Raw genomic sequence first — 17,363 nt, forward strand, 5'->3', positions numbered from 1 at the left:
GATGTGAGGAAAATGTTCATGATGAGGCAGTTCTTTTCTGAGATTACTTAGAGTACAACATTACGAGATTAAGATTCATCATTTTGAACTAGATTGTTATTGTTGGATACTCTGTGTTTATCAACGCTCTGCTGTTTTCACCAGATTGTCATCATCATTGAAACCACTGATTGATGACACTTGTTATGGCGGAACTATGAAGGCAATAATCTCAATTCAAAAATTCTATCAGGTTAATTTAACAGATATGTATGACTAAATAATTATCATAGAATCTCCACAGGGTCTGACAGTTTATGTAAACACACAATCAGCTCTTATAATACTGCGTCATGCTATGTGCGTTCACAGATCGAATTCTGCCTGACAGGAGTGGCCTGATATAAGCTTTTAAAGCGGTTAAATTTTAATGACTTCTAATGGACCATTAGATTTTAAGACCACTGTGTACGACGCTTGGCAGCAGGCTGATCCATGCGCCGGTGGCCAAAATCATATTTCAGTCGGGCACAGATGGGCCGAGGAACAGCTGGATCTCTCAGCGAAGTCCCAGCTGTAGGCCTCATCCCCACACAGAAGCTGGGCTGGGCTGGATGGATGGACACCGGTATGCCAGTTGGGGGCACTTTCTTTCTCTCTCTCTCTCTCTCAGGCAGCCTGCCAAAAGGTAGTGGTCCAAATCTCACTGCTGGGTTGGCCGTGCGAGCATCACGGTCAGTCTGGCCCATGCTATTCAATTATTCATGTCCTCCATTAGCGTGTGGCCACGGCTGGGTCAAGATGTAAAACATTTGGATGACGTAAAGCAGCTAATGAGGATGGAGATTTAGTTTCCAGTCACTCTGCCACAGGACACACAAGCAAAATGTCCTGCCAGAAAATAAACACTTGAGCAGGCTTTTCCCCCCCTTCCCTGACCACTGTGGTGAGCATTTTCTTCTGACAATGAGTAAAAAAAAAAATGTCGCACACAGTCCCTGTGCATCATGGTGAGGACATTATGTAAGAACTAAGATGTGCTTTGTGATAAGTGTGCTTTCCTGAAAGTGCTAGACGATTCCCATTTAAAATAACAGGATCATTATGCTAGGACTCCTGCTTACAGCCTGTTCACTGTAAATAAAGTGTTTCATGGCTTGTGTTCCTCCACTGTGAAAACACCCTCTCGGAGACTGGGAGATGACTGTTGTAAATTGTTGCTTAAACAGATGGACGCGCAGCTGTGTCTGCTGGCAACATGTACGAACAACAAACACAAATAAGGAAAAATTGACAAAACAATGATCAGTGCTAGACACTAACAGATAGGAAGATTTTTGACAACAATGACAAAAGAGTCAAGCCAAGAGGAACACAGAGCAGCAATGCTTGTTATACCGATAAGCTCACTTTAAATGTCATTTTCATCTGCATCATCCATAAAATGACCAAGATGGCACAGAAATGAGACAGCAGCATGTGACTAGGAGGAAATGTCAACAAGGACAGACAAGAGACAGCTAGAAGGACACAAGAGAGTCAGTGGAGACGGATGAGACATGAGCCATTAGGCTGACAGACAGGGGTGAGCGCACAGCATTCAGCAATCACTCCTACACACAGCACAATGTTTGTTTTCTCCTTTAATGAGTTAAAACATGGTGGCAAGTTAAAACATGAGTCAAGCATCACATGTTTTCATAACAACAATTGTAAACATCCATGATACAGTACATGCAATGAGGCTAGGCAATACATTGAGTAACAGCATGATTAATTAATAATGTTAACATCAAAAACAAAGAGACATACAGAATGATGGTGATCATGATGATGGTTAAGAAAGACAAGAGTAATAAATATGGCTTAGACAGAATATTCAGAAAGACAAATAAGTGCAAAATGTGTGAGTAGAAAGTGTGATTGTGCACGTGTGTATGTATGTGTATGTGTATGTGTATGTGTATGTGTGTGTCTCATGACTGTACGTAGAGTCTAACTGCTGGGTTCTCTGCATGCTTAAAACCAGCACATACAAATGTAGTCATAAGACACACCATTGGCTAGGTTGGGATGGGGAGGGGGGGGGGGTCTCCTTGAAGTGAAATATAAACAGGAATATGGCACACAGACTCACAATAGGCAACAAAAGTAGTAAACCACGACCCACCGGTAACATACAGGCTGACTGAAGCAGTCAGTTCACAGTGGTAAACACCACACGGCTAGGGGGCTACCAGTCCTTAACAATTAACCCAGCCAGGACGCCATAGGATGCAAAGGGTAGACAGCACCGAAACCCGAAAGACAAATACAAACGCCAGGCAGAGGAGAGACAGAGGAACCATGTGAGGCAATGCACACAGGTCAGGTGCACCAGAGAGAGGGGGTGAGTGAGCCTGACGGACTGAGGTCAGATTGGTCTGTTTAGATAGACCCAAACTTCACTCCTCTTCTGCAGGCACGATACACATGCCGCTTCAAATAGAAATACACTAAATTGAACAAGGCAGTGTGTAGCCTTTGTCAACAAAAACAAAAAATGCGTAGAGGCATGAGAAAAAGACAGCAGTTCCAAAACATTTCTGTACATTCTGTGCTGGTGTTTTATGCATTTGTTTATATGTTTCAGAGCCTGAGAAATGTAAACAACTATATTAAAACACCTGAAACAGAGTGACAAGGTGCACAGAGTTCACAGCAAGACTTGGATTTTTGAATATTATATGATTAACAACGACGTTTAATAAAGTTTGTCTTCTAGTAATACTTGCAGTCAATTCCTCTAAAACTGTACTATTTAGAACATATGCAAACAGCTTAATATGCAAACAGGCTCAAACATATCCCTGGAGCGAAATCGCAAGATAAATTAAAGATATTAGACACTTTGAGCCCACTGGGAAGAAGGATTACTGAAAAACAGCACATTTGCCATGTCTCTCTAAACAGTGCCTCGTATGAGAAAGGGAGATTATTTCTGAGCTCGAGCCCAGTGTGGAGAGGGGAGAATGGACACCCCAGGACATCAGGAGCTGTCAAACGGAAACCGGTAGAAATAAATGAGGGGAGAAGAGGTCAGAGACGGTGCCCAAGGCGATCATGCAGCAGCAGCAGCCGAAAGAGCAGCAGTACGCTACGAAATAGACGAGAGAGAAAAGAGGAGGGGGGAGAAAATCACTTTAGTACACAGGGACGTTGAGAGCTTCAAATCAGGACAGCACAGGTGGGAAAGGGGGTCAGAGCGATTTTAGAGAGCAGATGAAGCTACACACAGGAGATGTAAAAGATTGGAGACACTGGAGGGGCAGAGGAGGCCTCTGGGGCAGGGGGGGTAGATGGGGAGTCTGGGGCAGGGGGGGTAGATGTGGAGTCTGGGGCAGGGGGGGTAGATGGGGAGTCTGGGGAGTCTGGGGGCGCAGGGGCAGATGGGCTGTTCTCCGCTGCAGAGGCACGCAACTCTGAGGGATTGGTGGAATTGGCTTCTATGGTGTCTGGGGTGTTAGGTGTAGAGGGAGCATCTAAAGTACCGGAGTTTGGGGGCGAATTGGCAGCCTGAGGGGATGTGGGTGGGTTGGATATCTGAGAGGTTATGGGTGTGTTGGATATCTGAGAGGTTATGGGTGTGTTGGATATCTGAGAGGTTATGGTGGGTGGGTTGGATATCTGAGAGGTTATGGGTGGGTTGGATATCTGAGAGGTTATGGTGGGTGGGTTGGATATCTGAGAGGTTATGGTGGGTGGGTTGGATATCTGAGAGGTTATGGGTGGGTTGGATATCTGAGAGGTTATGGTGGGTGGGTTGGATATCTGAGAGGTTATGGGTGGGTTGGATATCTGAGAGGTTATGGTGGGTGGGTTGGATATCTGAGAGGTTATGGGTGGGTTGGATATCTGAGAGGTTATGGTGGGTAGGTTGGATATCTGAGAGGTTATGGGTGTGTTGGATATCTGAGAGGTTATGGTGGGTAGGTTGGATATCTGAGAGGTTATGGGTGTGTTGGATATCTCAGGGGTGTTGGGAGTGTCTGTGAGAGTGGTAAGTACTAGAGTGGGTGGGTCGGATACTTGAGGGGTTGTGGGTGGGTCGGATACCTGAGGGGTGGTGGTTGGTTCTGCGAGAGTGGTATGAGCTGGGGTTGGCAGTGTATCAGACACCTGAGTAACTGAATGTGCATTTTCCACAGGCAAGAGAAGTGGTGCATCTGCATTCAGGAGGCTTGATAGGCTATCGCCTACTGGCATAGCAGAGCTATCGGACAAAACAAGGCTTTGGGTGCTAGAATGTGAAGGCACTGCAGAGTTTTTTGGCATGTTTGGTGATGAACAGGGAGAGGGGGTACTGGGATGTGAAGGGGAAGGCAGAATGTTTGGTGTATTTGACAGAGTAGGAAGACAGTCTGGCAGCAGGGGACTAGTGGGAAGTTCTGCCTGAAGACTGATAGCCACTGATTCTCCAGACTCTGCATCACTCTGTTCTGAAATGGCAACATTGGCTTCCAGCACCTGCAGAAATATCAGTAGATGTTACAACATACTAACTAACTCACACAAACTAACACATAACTACCAGACCAATCTATCACAAAGACACACAGACCACGACATATATCAGCACAGACACATAAAACACATTAACATCATAAACAGATCCACACAAATACAAATATACCGGTAAACAAACACATGTACTGACAATCACAGCTCCTGTTTAATGCTGAGAAGTACAGTACCTATGCTCACAAACTGAAGTGTGTCATGACGGACACTGAAGTGTTTTACAATAACACTCCAATATCCTTTAGTACTGACCATGGTGACCATACAGATTGACCACTCACCACCTTACCAACAGGGCCTTTTACATGAACAACCACAATACAGATACACACGGACACACACACACAGACACAGACACACACACACACACACACACACACACACACACACACACAAACACACACACAAACACACACACAGACACACACACACAGACACACACACACACGGACACACACTCACACACACACAAACACACACACACAGACCTTGTGGAGACCCTCCATCACCATATGTGGCATGTGTTCATTCAGCATGGCAGGGGAGATGATGACTTCATCGAAGGCCTTGTTGTCCCCCCACAGGGCGGAGTATGTGGGCTCTTCCTGACCACAACTGTCCACAGGAAGGGAGAGGAGAGTTCACATTCTCCAAAACACCACTCACACACCACAGGCATAAATCTCCATATAAACATGATCAACTGTGCTTGGTACATCTGTAAGGTTAGTCCATATATATATTTTTTTTAAATGTACTTGCTCGTGATGAAACTGTTGGTGTTAAAAGCTGAATCTGAGCAAATGATCAAAAAATCACTTGAGTTCATCATTTGTGAAAATAGTGTGTAAAAAAAGCTGCTCAAGCAGATGCATCATTAAAGCACCTATGCGACTAACCTAAGGTTATTCAACCCTCTACTGGCCGAGTGGAGTTATTGCAGTCATGGCAAAAAGGGTTACTTTGTTTCACAGAAATTCCCAACCTACCATTTCCATTATAATTTATTCAGAAGTGCTTTGAGATTATAACGAGAAGACACTGTGAATATAAAAATTAGTATTACTATCCTATACATCAGTACATTCAAGGTTTTTTGCTGCATGCTTTAAGAACCCATTCCATGATAGCACTTGAGTTTGTATTCTGCAGCACTGAATTCATCTGTTGTTTTCCCTTCTCCCCTTCCCCTTGATTTAATCTAACATCCACACACAACTCCTCCCCTTCACTCACTACAACTCTCTTTCCCTCCCTTTGTGAGGCAGTGGGCAGTGACAGTGTTGTCTCACCACGACTCTGGGGGGTGGTTGTGCACCACGTGGATCACCCTGCCAGGCGGGTAGAGCGGGGTGGAGGCAGACAGGGCGATGCTTAAGTCACTGGGGTGCAGCCAGAGGCGGGAGCTGGGCGGAGCCGAGCCCTGGGGCTGGGGACCGTCCTCCTCCGACGGGAACTCCGATTTGGGAATGCACTTGGTGCCGCCTGCGATGATCCTCCACTGTGACAACGCAGAGCAGACACACACACAACACACTGACAAACACATACTTCACATACACTATTAGCAGATACAGATAGGCTCATAAGTTTTTGAACCCATGCTAAAATTGACTAAAAAGAGCAATATAAAATCATCTTTTGGAAATTGATCTTAATGCCTTAAGTAAAAAAAATGAGGAAATATCCAACCTTTAAGGACACCAATTTTCTTTGTGAATGAATAATGTATCGTAAATAAATAAATGTTCTTCCTTAAAATACAGGGATCGTAAGTATTCACACCCCTATGTTAAATTCCCATGGAGGCAGGCAGATTGTTTATTTTTAAAGGCCAGTTATTTCTTGGATCCAGGATACTATGCATCCTGATAAAGATCCCTTGGCCTTTGGAATTAAAATAGCCCCACATCATCACATACCCTTCACCATATCTCACGATTGGCATGGGGTACTTTTCATAAGATCATCTCTCTAACCAGCTATTATATACACAATGAATTATACCAATCAGCAGATTTATTCAGTGATGTATACATGTGCAGTAGGCTAGTCTAAATGGGGAGTGTGAACAGACGCAGTGACAGAGAGGGAGGAGAGAGGCATGCGGCTGGGTATTGGGTAGTTTAATTCACATGAGAGGAGGTCTGGAATGAGTTTAGATTACGGAATGTAATTAAGGATTAAGGCAATTACTGTTAGTGTTAAAGTAATTAAGATAAGGATAAGATACAGTAATATATTCAGCTATCAACGGGATGAGAGGGTGTTTGTCAAGTCTGCAGTTCCAGTAGAGACATTATCAATGCATGCCGGCAATACTTAATTAATCTGAGGGAGTACTGTACTGTGTAAACTCCCCTACCAAAACACAGGTAAACACAGGTAAAACACAATTATTTGTCTGTTATCACTGGAACTGCATGTGCAAAGAGGGTGGGTCACAAAATAGAGGATCATCTGCACCAGGATCATTGACTGTAATCAGGATGTGTAACACATTTATCCTAAAATTAAACATCACTATAAAAGATAATATAATTCCAATCATTCTAGACTAAAGATTTCATCAGCCCCATAAAGAACAGCTCTTTACTTTCCCAAATAACCAGGGACCATGCCTTAACCTATGGCCTACCAAACAAGAGAGGATATAAAAGGTGAACGAAAGGGGAGAGGAAACAGACAACATGGCTACAGAAGAACAATAAATCATAAATGTTATGGTTACGGTCTCAAGCCTCTTACCGGCCTGGAGGACAACTATGGGAAAAACAACTGACACGGTCAAAAAAATATCTATAAGGATCTATAAACGTGCGCACATGTACACAAGTTACAACCAAGAGTCTATTTCATTCCATATTAAAATCAGTATACATTGACATTCATTTCATCATAAGTTTAACTCATGTTGCATGTAGCAGAAGAATACCAGAAATAAAATAAACTCCAACAAATGGAATAACAAAAGTCATTTGTGCTGGTAGTTCAAATGAAATGGAGAGCCGACACTCGGACACAAATGAGAACAGTGAGAGGTAAGGGGCTGGCAACAGTGACAGTGAGAGGAAAGGGGCTGGCAACAGTAACCGCACCATTGGTCTGGAGTGGCCAGGCGTCATATTTCTACAGCACATAAACATGAACACACTGGCTGTGTACAATCACAGTGGGTACCCAGGGAACGGCATAGTTTCCATGTTCAGCTCACCTTTGGCTTGTCGCTCTTTTGTAAGACTTCCAGAAGGTGACGACGGAACCCTTCTAGCTGGAATAGACCGATCCTGAGAAAACATAGAAACAATAAAGATGTGTTTCCACTACTTTATACATTCCATGGAACTCCACAAAAGCATACATATTCCCATGCGCACCAACAAAGAGGAAGCAGTTAAACAAACCAGGCATCTCACCTTGGGACCAGATCCTTCCCCAACACGACTGAGGTGCAGAACTCCTTTGAGTACTCCATCGCATCCTCACTGAGACAGAGAAGGAAACAAGCAAAAGCAAGCATGTAAGAGGCTGGTGGGGGATCGCTGCAATTAACAGCAGCAGCAGCATATTCACACACAGCAGACCAAACAACTACAGCAGCACAGAGCTGCCAAGGGCTTCTGCATGATCCATGGTCTTATGCACTGCTAACGTAAACAAACACAGCAGAGAGTCATGTTCAGTAAACACACACTGTGCTAAACTCCAGCCAGACATCTGGAAATGCAGGATAGAAACCAACACCAACAGGGTCTGACCTATGCAATGTGTGAACGGCCTCCTGGGTAAAGTATGTGGCTTTGTGGATGAGCGCCATTTTGTAGGCTACATTTCCCTCATGAGCCACCGGGTCTTTATACAAATATCTACCACTGTGAAGTCATACAGTACTGCGTAGGTGATCCTTTGGCATGTCATTTTGTTGGGTTTGTTATATACCACTGTGAAGTCATACAGTACTGCGTAAGTGATCCTTTGGCATGTCATTTTGTTGGGTTTGTTATATACCACTGTGAAGTCATACAGTACTGCGTAGGTGATCCTTTGGCATGTCATTTTGTTGGATTTGTTATATACCACTGTGAAGTCATACAGTACCGAGTAGGTAATCCTTTGGCATGTCATTTTGTTGGGTTTGTCCACTATGAAGTCATAAAGTACTGTGTAGGTGATCGTTTGGCATGTCATTTTGTTGGGTTTGTCCACTATGAAGTGATACAGTACTGTGTAGGTGATCGATTGGCACATCGTTGTGTTGGGTTCGTGGGCATGTTTGATGACGGAGGGGCTCTGTGGAGCTGGGTTATTGTCAGCCGAGTGATAACGTCCCAGCCTACATCCACAGGGGTCCTTGGGAAGAGGTTCATGGAGCCCGTGCCCTAATTTAAGTGCAGAATTCAAAGTAGAGCGCGCCTGGTTGCTACTATGAATCAAAACCAACAGCCTCAGGCCCTTTTGACTCACAGACACACAGCACAACCCAATCTGCGCTACTGCAGGGCCGCTGTGTAGCTTTTCCACATACACCATTATCTGGTCTTACCTAGCTGCAGGCTAATTTACCTTGCAAATGCAGTTCCACACTGAGGACTAAGGTGAACGGGTTCAGTGAGTCAATCTACAAGAGAGCCTTTGCGTGACTCAATACGCTGTGAGTAACTATGCCCCGGTCCAGCCAACAACTAGCCCTGTCCACTTCTTAAGTATTTTTTTTTTACATTCAGTCTTGCTCTCACCCTCCTTTTTCATTGTGTAAACACCTGTTAAGTCCAAATGTTTGCCTGTCTGGGAGATTAAAGGACTCTTTTTGCCAGACAGGATTTGTGCTAAAGCCCAGACCTAAAATAAATATATTGTGACTGGATCTCCTCCACTCGAGTCATCAAACATGGTCCCAGACAACACTGTTGTTTCCCCTATCCCTCTCCAGGAGAGCAGGCCAAATCACGCTCATTCCTTTCCCCCCTCCCAGTGCGGCTGTGCAGGACGGACATGTCCTGAGGCCGTCCACAGAAGCAGCGGCCAGGTCTGCTCACCTGAGAAGGCCACCTGGGGGGGAGTAGGCGTAGCAGTGCAGGGACGGGTAGTGGGGTCGCAGCAGGAAGGACAAGATGGCTGCAGTGCCCGCGCCCAAGGAGTGGCCCACGATCACCAGGCCATAATGCATTGTGCCTTTGTTCTGTGAAGTGCAGGCATCCACACACACACACACACACACACACACACACACACACACACACACACACACACACACACACACACACACACACACACACACACACACACACACACACCAATGAGAGCAGAGAGAGGAAAATCAATGAACACTAATGCTACATATACGCATTTGCTAGCTAAGCAGACTGAAATTTAATTGTCCCTCTTATAGTCACACACACACACACACACACACAGAGAGAGAGAGAGAGCGAGAGAGAGAGAGAGAGAGAAGAGGGCATAGCAATGCAGAGTGTCACACTCTTTTACCAGATCTCTCCCAAAGGCCTGGGATAATATCATCTCCTGCTCCAGTTTCTTCTTGATGTACTCTGCTGAGTAAACCATGCCCTAAGGAAGAAACACAGACAGGAAGGATGTCAAGTAACATAGACCCTGTGTAGAGGTCTCTCTGTGCTTTCAAGAGCTAAAAAGGAATGTTTGTGTATAAACGACTCTTAGAGAGAGAGAGAGAGAGGGTGAGAGTGAGAGAGTGAGAAGAAAGAGAGAGTCTGAGAAAGTGACCCATAGCCTTGCATGTGTGTTGTTGAGAGTGCAAATATTTTGCATTCCAGCAAGTATGTGTGTGTGTGTGTGTGTGTGTTTGCATGTGTGTGTTTGGATGTGTGTGTGTGTGTGTGTGTGTGTGTGTGTGTGTGTGTGTGCATGTGTGTGTGTGTGTGTGTGCGTGTGTGTGTGTGTGTGTGGTCTTACCTTGTGCCCAAGCCAGGTGCCATGCTGTCCCTCTACAGGCAAACGTTCAGAGTCCCCTGTGAGATCAGTCAGTGCATCCTAGAGCAATAAGAAAGGAGGACAAGGAAAAGCAGGGGAAGCAGGGGAGAGAGAAAGGAGAGAAAGAGAGAAAGAGAGAGAGAAAGAGAGAGAGAGAAAGAAAGAGAGATAGAGAGAGAAAGTGGGGCAAATAATAAGGGGAAGAGAGCAAGGGAGGGGGAAAGATAGAGAGGTTGGTCGAGAGGGTGGGAGGAGTGGACACAGCTTTGTGTGTATGTCAGGGCAGTTATCCTGGTGTGTGTGTATGTCAGGGCAGTTATTCTGGTGTGTGTATGTCAGGGCAGTTATCCTGGTGTGTGTTTGTCAGGGCAGTTATCCTGGTGTGTGTATGTCAGGGCAGTTATCCTGGTGCCCGTTGCAAAAAAGTAGGATCAAGACATCCAGGATAAGTGACTGAGCTGAGTTCAATGAATCCAAAACAAGAGCGTCCAGGCTTAATTGGTTGCACAAAGACCATAAATGGTTACAGCGCTCCCGTGATGTCACATTGTCGCACGGCAGGTCGGGAATGGCGAGTATATAAAAGACATAATTAAAAGGAAAGACAACACCACCACAGTGATAAAGCAAAGAAATCTTCCCTGATGACGACAGTGGTCGGCTGGTGAGGGACCAATATGTGTTAAATTAGTTAATATGCGTGCTTTAAATTTAAGTTAAATATGTCCTGCAGTGGCAGAGGAATTTGGATTTTTTTCTTTCTCTGTGGCACTGATATTCCTTCATTTTATATATAGCCTTATATATGGGAAACTGTAAATTATTTAATGATTGCAGCATCATCTAAAAATCATCATTTATCCAAAATGATTGAAATTAATGATCACAAATGTTTAAATAATGGCAGTGGGTCTAGTTATATGTGATAACAATGTGAAGTGGGCAGTGGAATAACTATTGGTTTCCGTTTGTGGTGACTGCTGACTGAGATAAGGGATGAGATTAAATAGATCCTGGAACTTACAGCCTGGTCTGGAGCAGGCTAGCTCCACAGAATAAATCTCCATGGTTACTTATACCATAACATATCTATCCTACTGCCCCCTATCCCGCTTTTGCACAACCGGATCACGGATAAATTGAGCCAGGATAACCAAGATACCGGTATCCCGGCTTAATCCCTTATCCTAGTTTTGTGCAACGGGCCCCTAGTGTGTGTATGTCAGGGCAGTTATCCTGGTGTGTGTATGTCAGGGCAGTTATCCTGGTGTGCAACATGGGTGATGACCGGCTTACTCACTTTAAGGGACAGAGTTCCTCGAATACTGATGACCACTTTTTTCTTCCCATGATCGACTGCTACGAAAAACGGAGTCTCGTACACCTGGGACAACACAATGATGTGCAAATACATTTTTGTCATATTCATTTAAGTTTCATATCCATACATGGCAGACTCATTATTTTTTCCTTGTCAGTAATACATCAGAGTTTACAATCCAAAAAAAAAAAAAGAAACATGACATCTTGTAGCACTAGGGAAAAAAACTTTTCTGTAGGTACAATTTCTCCCTTGTATTTCAAACATATAGGGTAAGAACACAACATAACATGTTTAAACCAGCACGTGGTCACTAATCAGTGGGTGGAGGTAAGGCAGGAAGTACCCTTTGCTCTCTGTACCGGAGTTTCTGCAGCTCTGCCGAACAGCGGTGTGCGGGCTCTACTCTACAGTCCCCACGCCAACTTTTTTTATCCCCATTCTACATTTTTTTAATGTACCCATGTGAGGTTTGAGCACACTTTTGTATGAGCTGCAACATGTAGATATCTGTGTTGCCCTGTTGGGAAATGTGTGATGCAGTGTCTTGAAGTGAAGTACACGTATAATTGATGTTGTGTGTCGTGTATGTTGAGTAATACTGTAAGTTATGTGACGCAGTGGCAGAAGCCCAAGACTTAATTTCCCTTTGGGGACAATAAAGTACACCTTAACCTTAGCCTTTGCCTCTGTCCAAGCACCCCACTTACCGCATCATGGCAGGACATGTAGACAATCTGGACTTGCTTAAGGTCTTGGTCCAGGAATTGGCGGCGGACAGCCAGGACGTTACAGCCACAGCAGTTATCCTCCTCCACGGTCACGGCGTGGGTCAAACGTGAGGCGGATCCAGATGTGCATCTAACAAAGGGGGATAAAGACAGGAGAAAGAGAGGGTCAAAGAGAATGAAGGGAGAGAGGGATAGAGACAGGAGAGAGAGAAAGTTAAAGAGAATGAAGAGAGAGGGGGATAGAGACAGAAATAAGAGAAGGAGGAACACAGGAAATGAGATGCATGGCAAGAGAAAATAAAGTGAAATAAAATAAAAGTGTGACCCAATTTACTGAATGATATTCCCCTAAAAAAATCCAATTCGGGTGCGGGATAAGAATAGTCGACCCCTGGCTCCCGGCGCAGGCAGGAGTGTGGAGGTGTGATTGGCTGCTCGTGGAGGGCTTTTGTGAATCGAGGAGCTGGAGTGGCTAATTCGGTGTGTGGCTCAGTGTGGTGTGGAGCGGAAGCGTGACTCACGAGCAGGAGCTGGCGAGCCTGCACAGCCCACAGGCCGGCTTCCTCAGCAGATACATGGGCCAGCCGTACGCCGCCAGAGCAAACAGCATGTAGTAGCATACCTCCTTGTACATGCTCATCTCAACCTGGCCAGACAGAGAGAGGAGGCACATTCACACACACACACACACACACACACACACACACACACACATTCACACACACACACACGCATGCATGCACATACACACACACACACACACACACATGAATGCAAATTATTAGACATTTAGATGGGCTAAGGCATTTATGCAAATGCATATGCATGCACATCAACAAATACATATACAAACACACACACACACACACACCATACTCACAGAGTTTTTAAGGTCCAGGTATTTTGTGTTGCGAGTGACAGGCATTCCGGATAAGAAGGCTATAATGTCATTGTTTGCCTGAGGAGGAAAGACAACTCCCATTAACACCCTTTATGAAAGATGAAAGCTGACATCCTGACAAGGTCACTCTTCTAGTCCCACATCCTCCCTCCCTTCCTCTCTCCCTCCCTCCCTCTTTCTCCCTTTCTCTGTTCTTCTTTCCTTCCATAAGTGAATGTAATCGCTACGACCAGAGAGACACAACAATGATTCATCACTAGGAAATGATGGGGGAAATGGAGCGGTTTCATTTCACACCTATCTGTGTGCGTCACTCTGCTTGACCCGGTCTGCAGTTACTCATTAGCAGCTAAACTGACCCTATCCTCCTCTGTCCATCTCTCCTCTTCACTTTCATCTTATCCCGCTCTTCATCTCTCTTCTTTACTTCCATTCTCCTCTGTCCATCTCTCTTCTGCACTTTCGATCTATCCCTCTCTCCATCTCTGTTCTTCACTTTCCCTCTCTCCATCTGTTCTTCACTTCCATCCTATCCCTCTCTCCATCTCTCTTCTGTACTTTCATCCTATCCCTCTTCTTCACTTCCATTTTATCCCTCTCTCCATTACTATTCTTAACTTTCATCCTATCCCTCTCTCCATCTCTCTTCTGCACTTTCATCCTATCCCTCTCCATCTCTCTTTTTCACTTCCATTTTATCCCTCTCTCCATCTCTCTTCTTCACCTTCATCCTATCCCTCTCTCCATCTCTCTTCTGCACTTTCATCCTATCCCTCTTCACTTCCATTCTATCCCTCTTTATCTCTCTTTTTCACTTCCATCCTATCCCTCTGTCCATCTCTCTTCTTAACTTTCATCCTGTCCCCGTCACCATTAGTGTCTCATACCTGGTCCAATATGGCGGAGCGTTTGGATCTTTGCCGCTGTCTGAGGAGAACCAGTCCAGCAATGATGTCACTGGGCACAATGTCCAGGTCTCGGAAGAACTCGGCAAACAGGCTGGCCACTTCAGAGTAAGCGTCCTAGGGCAGGGAAGAGAAGACCAAAAATGGGTCAGGGAGGAGACATATATCTGGACGAACACGTGCTTGTGGTTGATAACGCTCTGCGCTTGTAGTTGTTCTTTTGCAGAGACCACATTGAGCCAGATACAGAATGCAGCACAAAGGCAGATGATGATAGTGTTTGAATTTTCTTTGCCTTTATTTATTATTGTTTGCTTTTCTCTGTTTTGTGATGGTCTAAAGCACATTGAATTTACTTCATGTATCGAATGTGATATAGAAACAAAACTGCCTTGCCCTGCTTTTGATAAAGGAGAAAATATGCAGCTGAAAAGAACACTATTTTGTGCATTGGGCATTGCATTGCATTGTGCATTGACTGCCGACTGTAGGTTTCCTCCATGCCGACATGGTAAACATTAGCCTGGGTGCCATTCCGAACTTAGTCCCGCCCACAACATTTGAAGTCGGGAAGTTTGGTCTGGCATTGCTCCATTGTGGAGCAAGTATGCTCGCCCTAGATCGGGCGGACCAATCAAATCGGGCTTTACAATGATGGACAGGTGAGCAACAGCACCTGGTCTATCACGTCATCTGAGCACGCAAAAACGCTGTGGCTAGAAGGACTTTCATCAAGGGAAAACAGCGCTGTTGCATTGCCACATGTTCCCTTGTTCGTTTGAAATCTCTGATTGACCACCTGTTCGAGGGAATTGCGACAGCCTTTTTTCAGCTGTTTAACATGTTTGTAGCATATCAGTGTTCAACAGAATTATTTTTAAAAACGGAGGGGATATAGGCTATCAGTTTTTTCCTAATAGCCTACCTACTAGGCCTACATATCTCTTTGCTAATGAGTGTTGTAGGCTAGGAGTTATTGACGGCACTAACTTTTACAAAAGACCAGAAAACTATTTTAAGGCATTTGTGGAGAAGAAGGATGGTTTGTGTGTTTTCTTCCTACACCTCACGGTAAATTATTTAGTTGCTCTGATTGGTTAGGTCTATCCAATTGAGTGCAGAGGCATTCCCTCCCTGTATCGGTTGAAACACGCCCCATAATTATGTCCCAATAGAGCAGTATCAGACTCATATTCTGACTAGAATTGAATATGACTACGTCAGGCTAGGTAAACATATTTATATGCATTCCTTTCCTGTTTGTAAGTGCAAGTTAGTTGCTTACAGATTGAGTGTCTTGGGCTCTGGCACAGCACATGATAAACTTGAGTCTCCTACTCCAGCTGCTGGCCTGACCTTCCTCCAACCTATGTCTGAAGTACAGAGAGAGAGAAAAAGAGAGAGAGAGAGAAAGAGAGAGAGAGAGAGAGAGACAGAGAGAGGGTGGGGGCAGAGAGAGAGAAAGAGGGTTGGTGGGGAGCAGAGAGTGAGAGAGAGAGAAATAGAAATTGTTTCAGTGTACACGTGTCAACCCAATGGTGTCAACAGTCACAAGTCCACTTGATCCTGGATTAATCATTGCTCCATACATTACTGCTCTGCCATAGAGAACAACCAATAAGGAGCTCTACTGTGTCATTACACAGCCCCACGGCAATTCTTCTCTATGGCTGAGGCTTTGTGAAGTCAAGGTACGGTACCTGAGCGTGTAGGTGGTCAGGTTGCGCTGCCGACGCCGGGTGGCTTTCAGTTTGACAAAGGTACGCCCCGTGGGGTCAAATGTACACATGAGGGTGAAGCACACGCTGAAGATCACCAGCCAGTTGCACACAACAATTCCTGAGGAGGGAAAACATAGACACACGCACATCTTTGACTTCTGTGGACTGAAAGGGTTGTGAATCAGAATCCTTCCTTTGTATGTACAGTATTTGAGTACAGTCATATTAGTATCTCTTATGTTCATTCATGATTTTGTGCCCATTTGTATCGCTTGTCTATACATTCTGTAGGTTTAGATTTAGGACACCTCTGCTTACTTCCAGGTGAGACTCTTTGTCTATAGATAAAGAGCGATCTTTGTCTATAGATTGCTCGTTTTCACCTCTTCGAAGATTCTTCACGTCTGTCATTAATGGTTATGGTTATGGTTATGGATTTGGCAGACGCCTTTGTCCAAAGCGACACACAAATACAAAACAACATAATATTTAACATTAAACAGGGAACAGAATAGAATGTTGGTCAAATATAATAAGGAGAATAGTAATAATAAACAACAATATCAATTCAATCAATAGCCTAATAAAATAAGCAATGAAAATGAGGGAAAAAGTAATAATAAAACAATAATGTTCATTCAATCAATAATATAAAAACAATGACATGGTAAGACTACATTAAGGAGAATATCAGTAATAAACAATAAAGGTGTGAAAGCGGTAAGAAAAAATATGCCTGACGTTTTTGTGTAGACGTGGCCTGGGTTTGCAGAAATGGGTGACTTTCACACCTTTCACATCAGCTTTCACTCACAGTTTTCACCTCCCCCCCCCCCCCTTTTTTTTGTTGTAAGACCTCTTTGTCTAGTTAGAGATACGGGTGAATCTTTTGGGTGATGCATCACTAACAGAATAGAGCCTATTTCCTGATTGACCATCATCCTCACCGAGTCTCCAGATATCTGTACTAGGAACCTGTACCGTTAATCTGTTAAATCGCTACAGTCTTAAAAAGATTACTGCCCCCACACTGCACTTTGAGCAGAGGGGAATATGTAAAGAAAGTGGGCACACTGTTTTTGTTCATTCCTCTGACTCACCTCTAGCTAGATCCCATTTACATTCACTGTAATGCCGCGTGGCATTCCTGCACCTCTGAGCCGAGGCCACAACACCAGCTAATTCTACTCGTCGTCTAATTCCATCTCCATGACATTCCCCTGCCTCCTACTCCCATACACTCCCTCCCGATGATACGCTCGCTCACAGGACCGCTCTCTGGCTCTGGATGTGGCT

The 17,363-nt window shown here is 44.6% G+C and overlaps 1 protein-coding gene across 2 annotated transcripts in view; it reads right to left on the reverse strand.

The window, feature by feature from the left end:
* dagla (diacylglycerol lipase, alpha) overlaps positions 1-17,363 on the reverse strand; it is a 44,631-nt gene that overhangs the window by 5,422 nt on the left and 21,846 nt on the right. The window contains exons 5-19 of one of the 2 annotated variants that reach the window (XM_076287334.1): positions 16,047-16,185; positions 15,632-15,719; positions 14,329-14,463; positions 13,421-13,498; positions 13,062-13,186; positions 12,520-12,670; positions 11,789-11,872; positions 10,471-10,548; positions 10,027-10,107; positions 9,576-9,718; positions 7,956-8,024; positions 7,754-7,826; positions 5,832-6,040; positions 5,028-5,154; positions 482-4,485 (exon numbers count right to left, since the gene is read on the reverse strand). In XM_076287334.1, coding sequence (XP_076143449.1) covers positions 3,247-4,485; positions 5,028-5,154; positions 5,832-6,040; positions 7,754-7,826; positions 7,956-8,024; positions 9,576-9,718; positions 10,027-10,107; positions 10,471-10,548; positions 11,789-11,872; positions 12,520-12,670; positions 13,062-13,186; positions 13,421-13,498; positions 14,329-14,463; positions 15,632-15,719; positions 16,047-16,185 — 2,819 coding nt within the window. In that variant the 3' untranslated portion in view covers positions 482-3,246. Of the gene's footprint in view, positions 1-481; positions 4,486-5,027; positions 5,155-5,831; positions 6,041-7,753; positions 7,827-7,955; positions 8,025-9,575; positions 9,719-10,026; positions 10,108-10,470; positions 10,549-11,788; positions 11,873-12,519; positions 12,671-13,061; positions 13,187-13,420; positions 13,499-14,328; positions 14,464-15,631; positions 15,720-16,046; positions 16,186-17,363 lie in introns of those variants that run through there. The other variant, XM_076287333.1, reaches the window with a different exon arrangement.

This window comes from Alosa pseudoharengus, unplaced genomic scaffold (assembly GCF_046254945.1).
Source record: "Alosa pseudoharengus isolate Yale_2024_CS ecotype anadromous, Long Island Sound unplaced genomic scaffold, YU_APseudo_1.1 YU_APseudo_1.1_scf_16, whole genome shotgun sequence".
NCBI classification, from domain to species: domain Eukaryota; kingdom Metazoa; phylum Chordata; class Actinopteri; order Clupeiformes; family Clupeidae; genus Alosa; species Alosa pseudoharengus.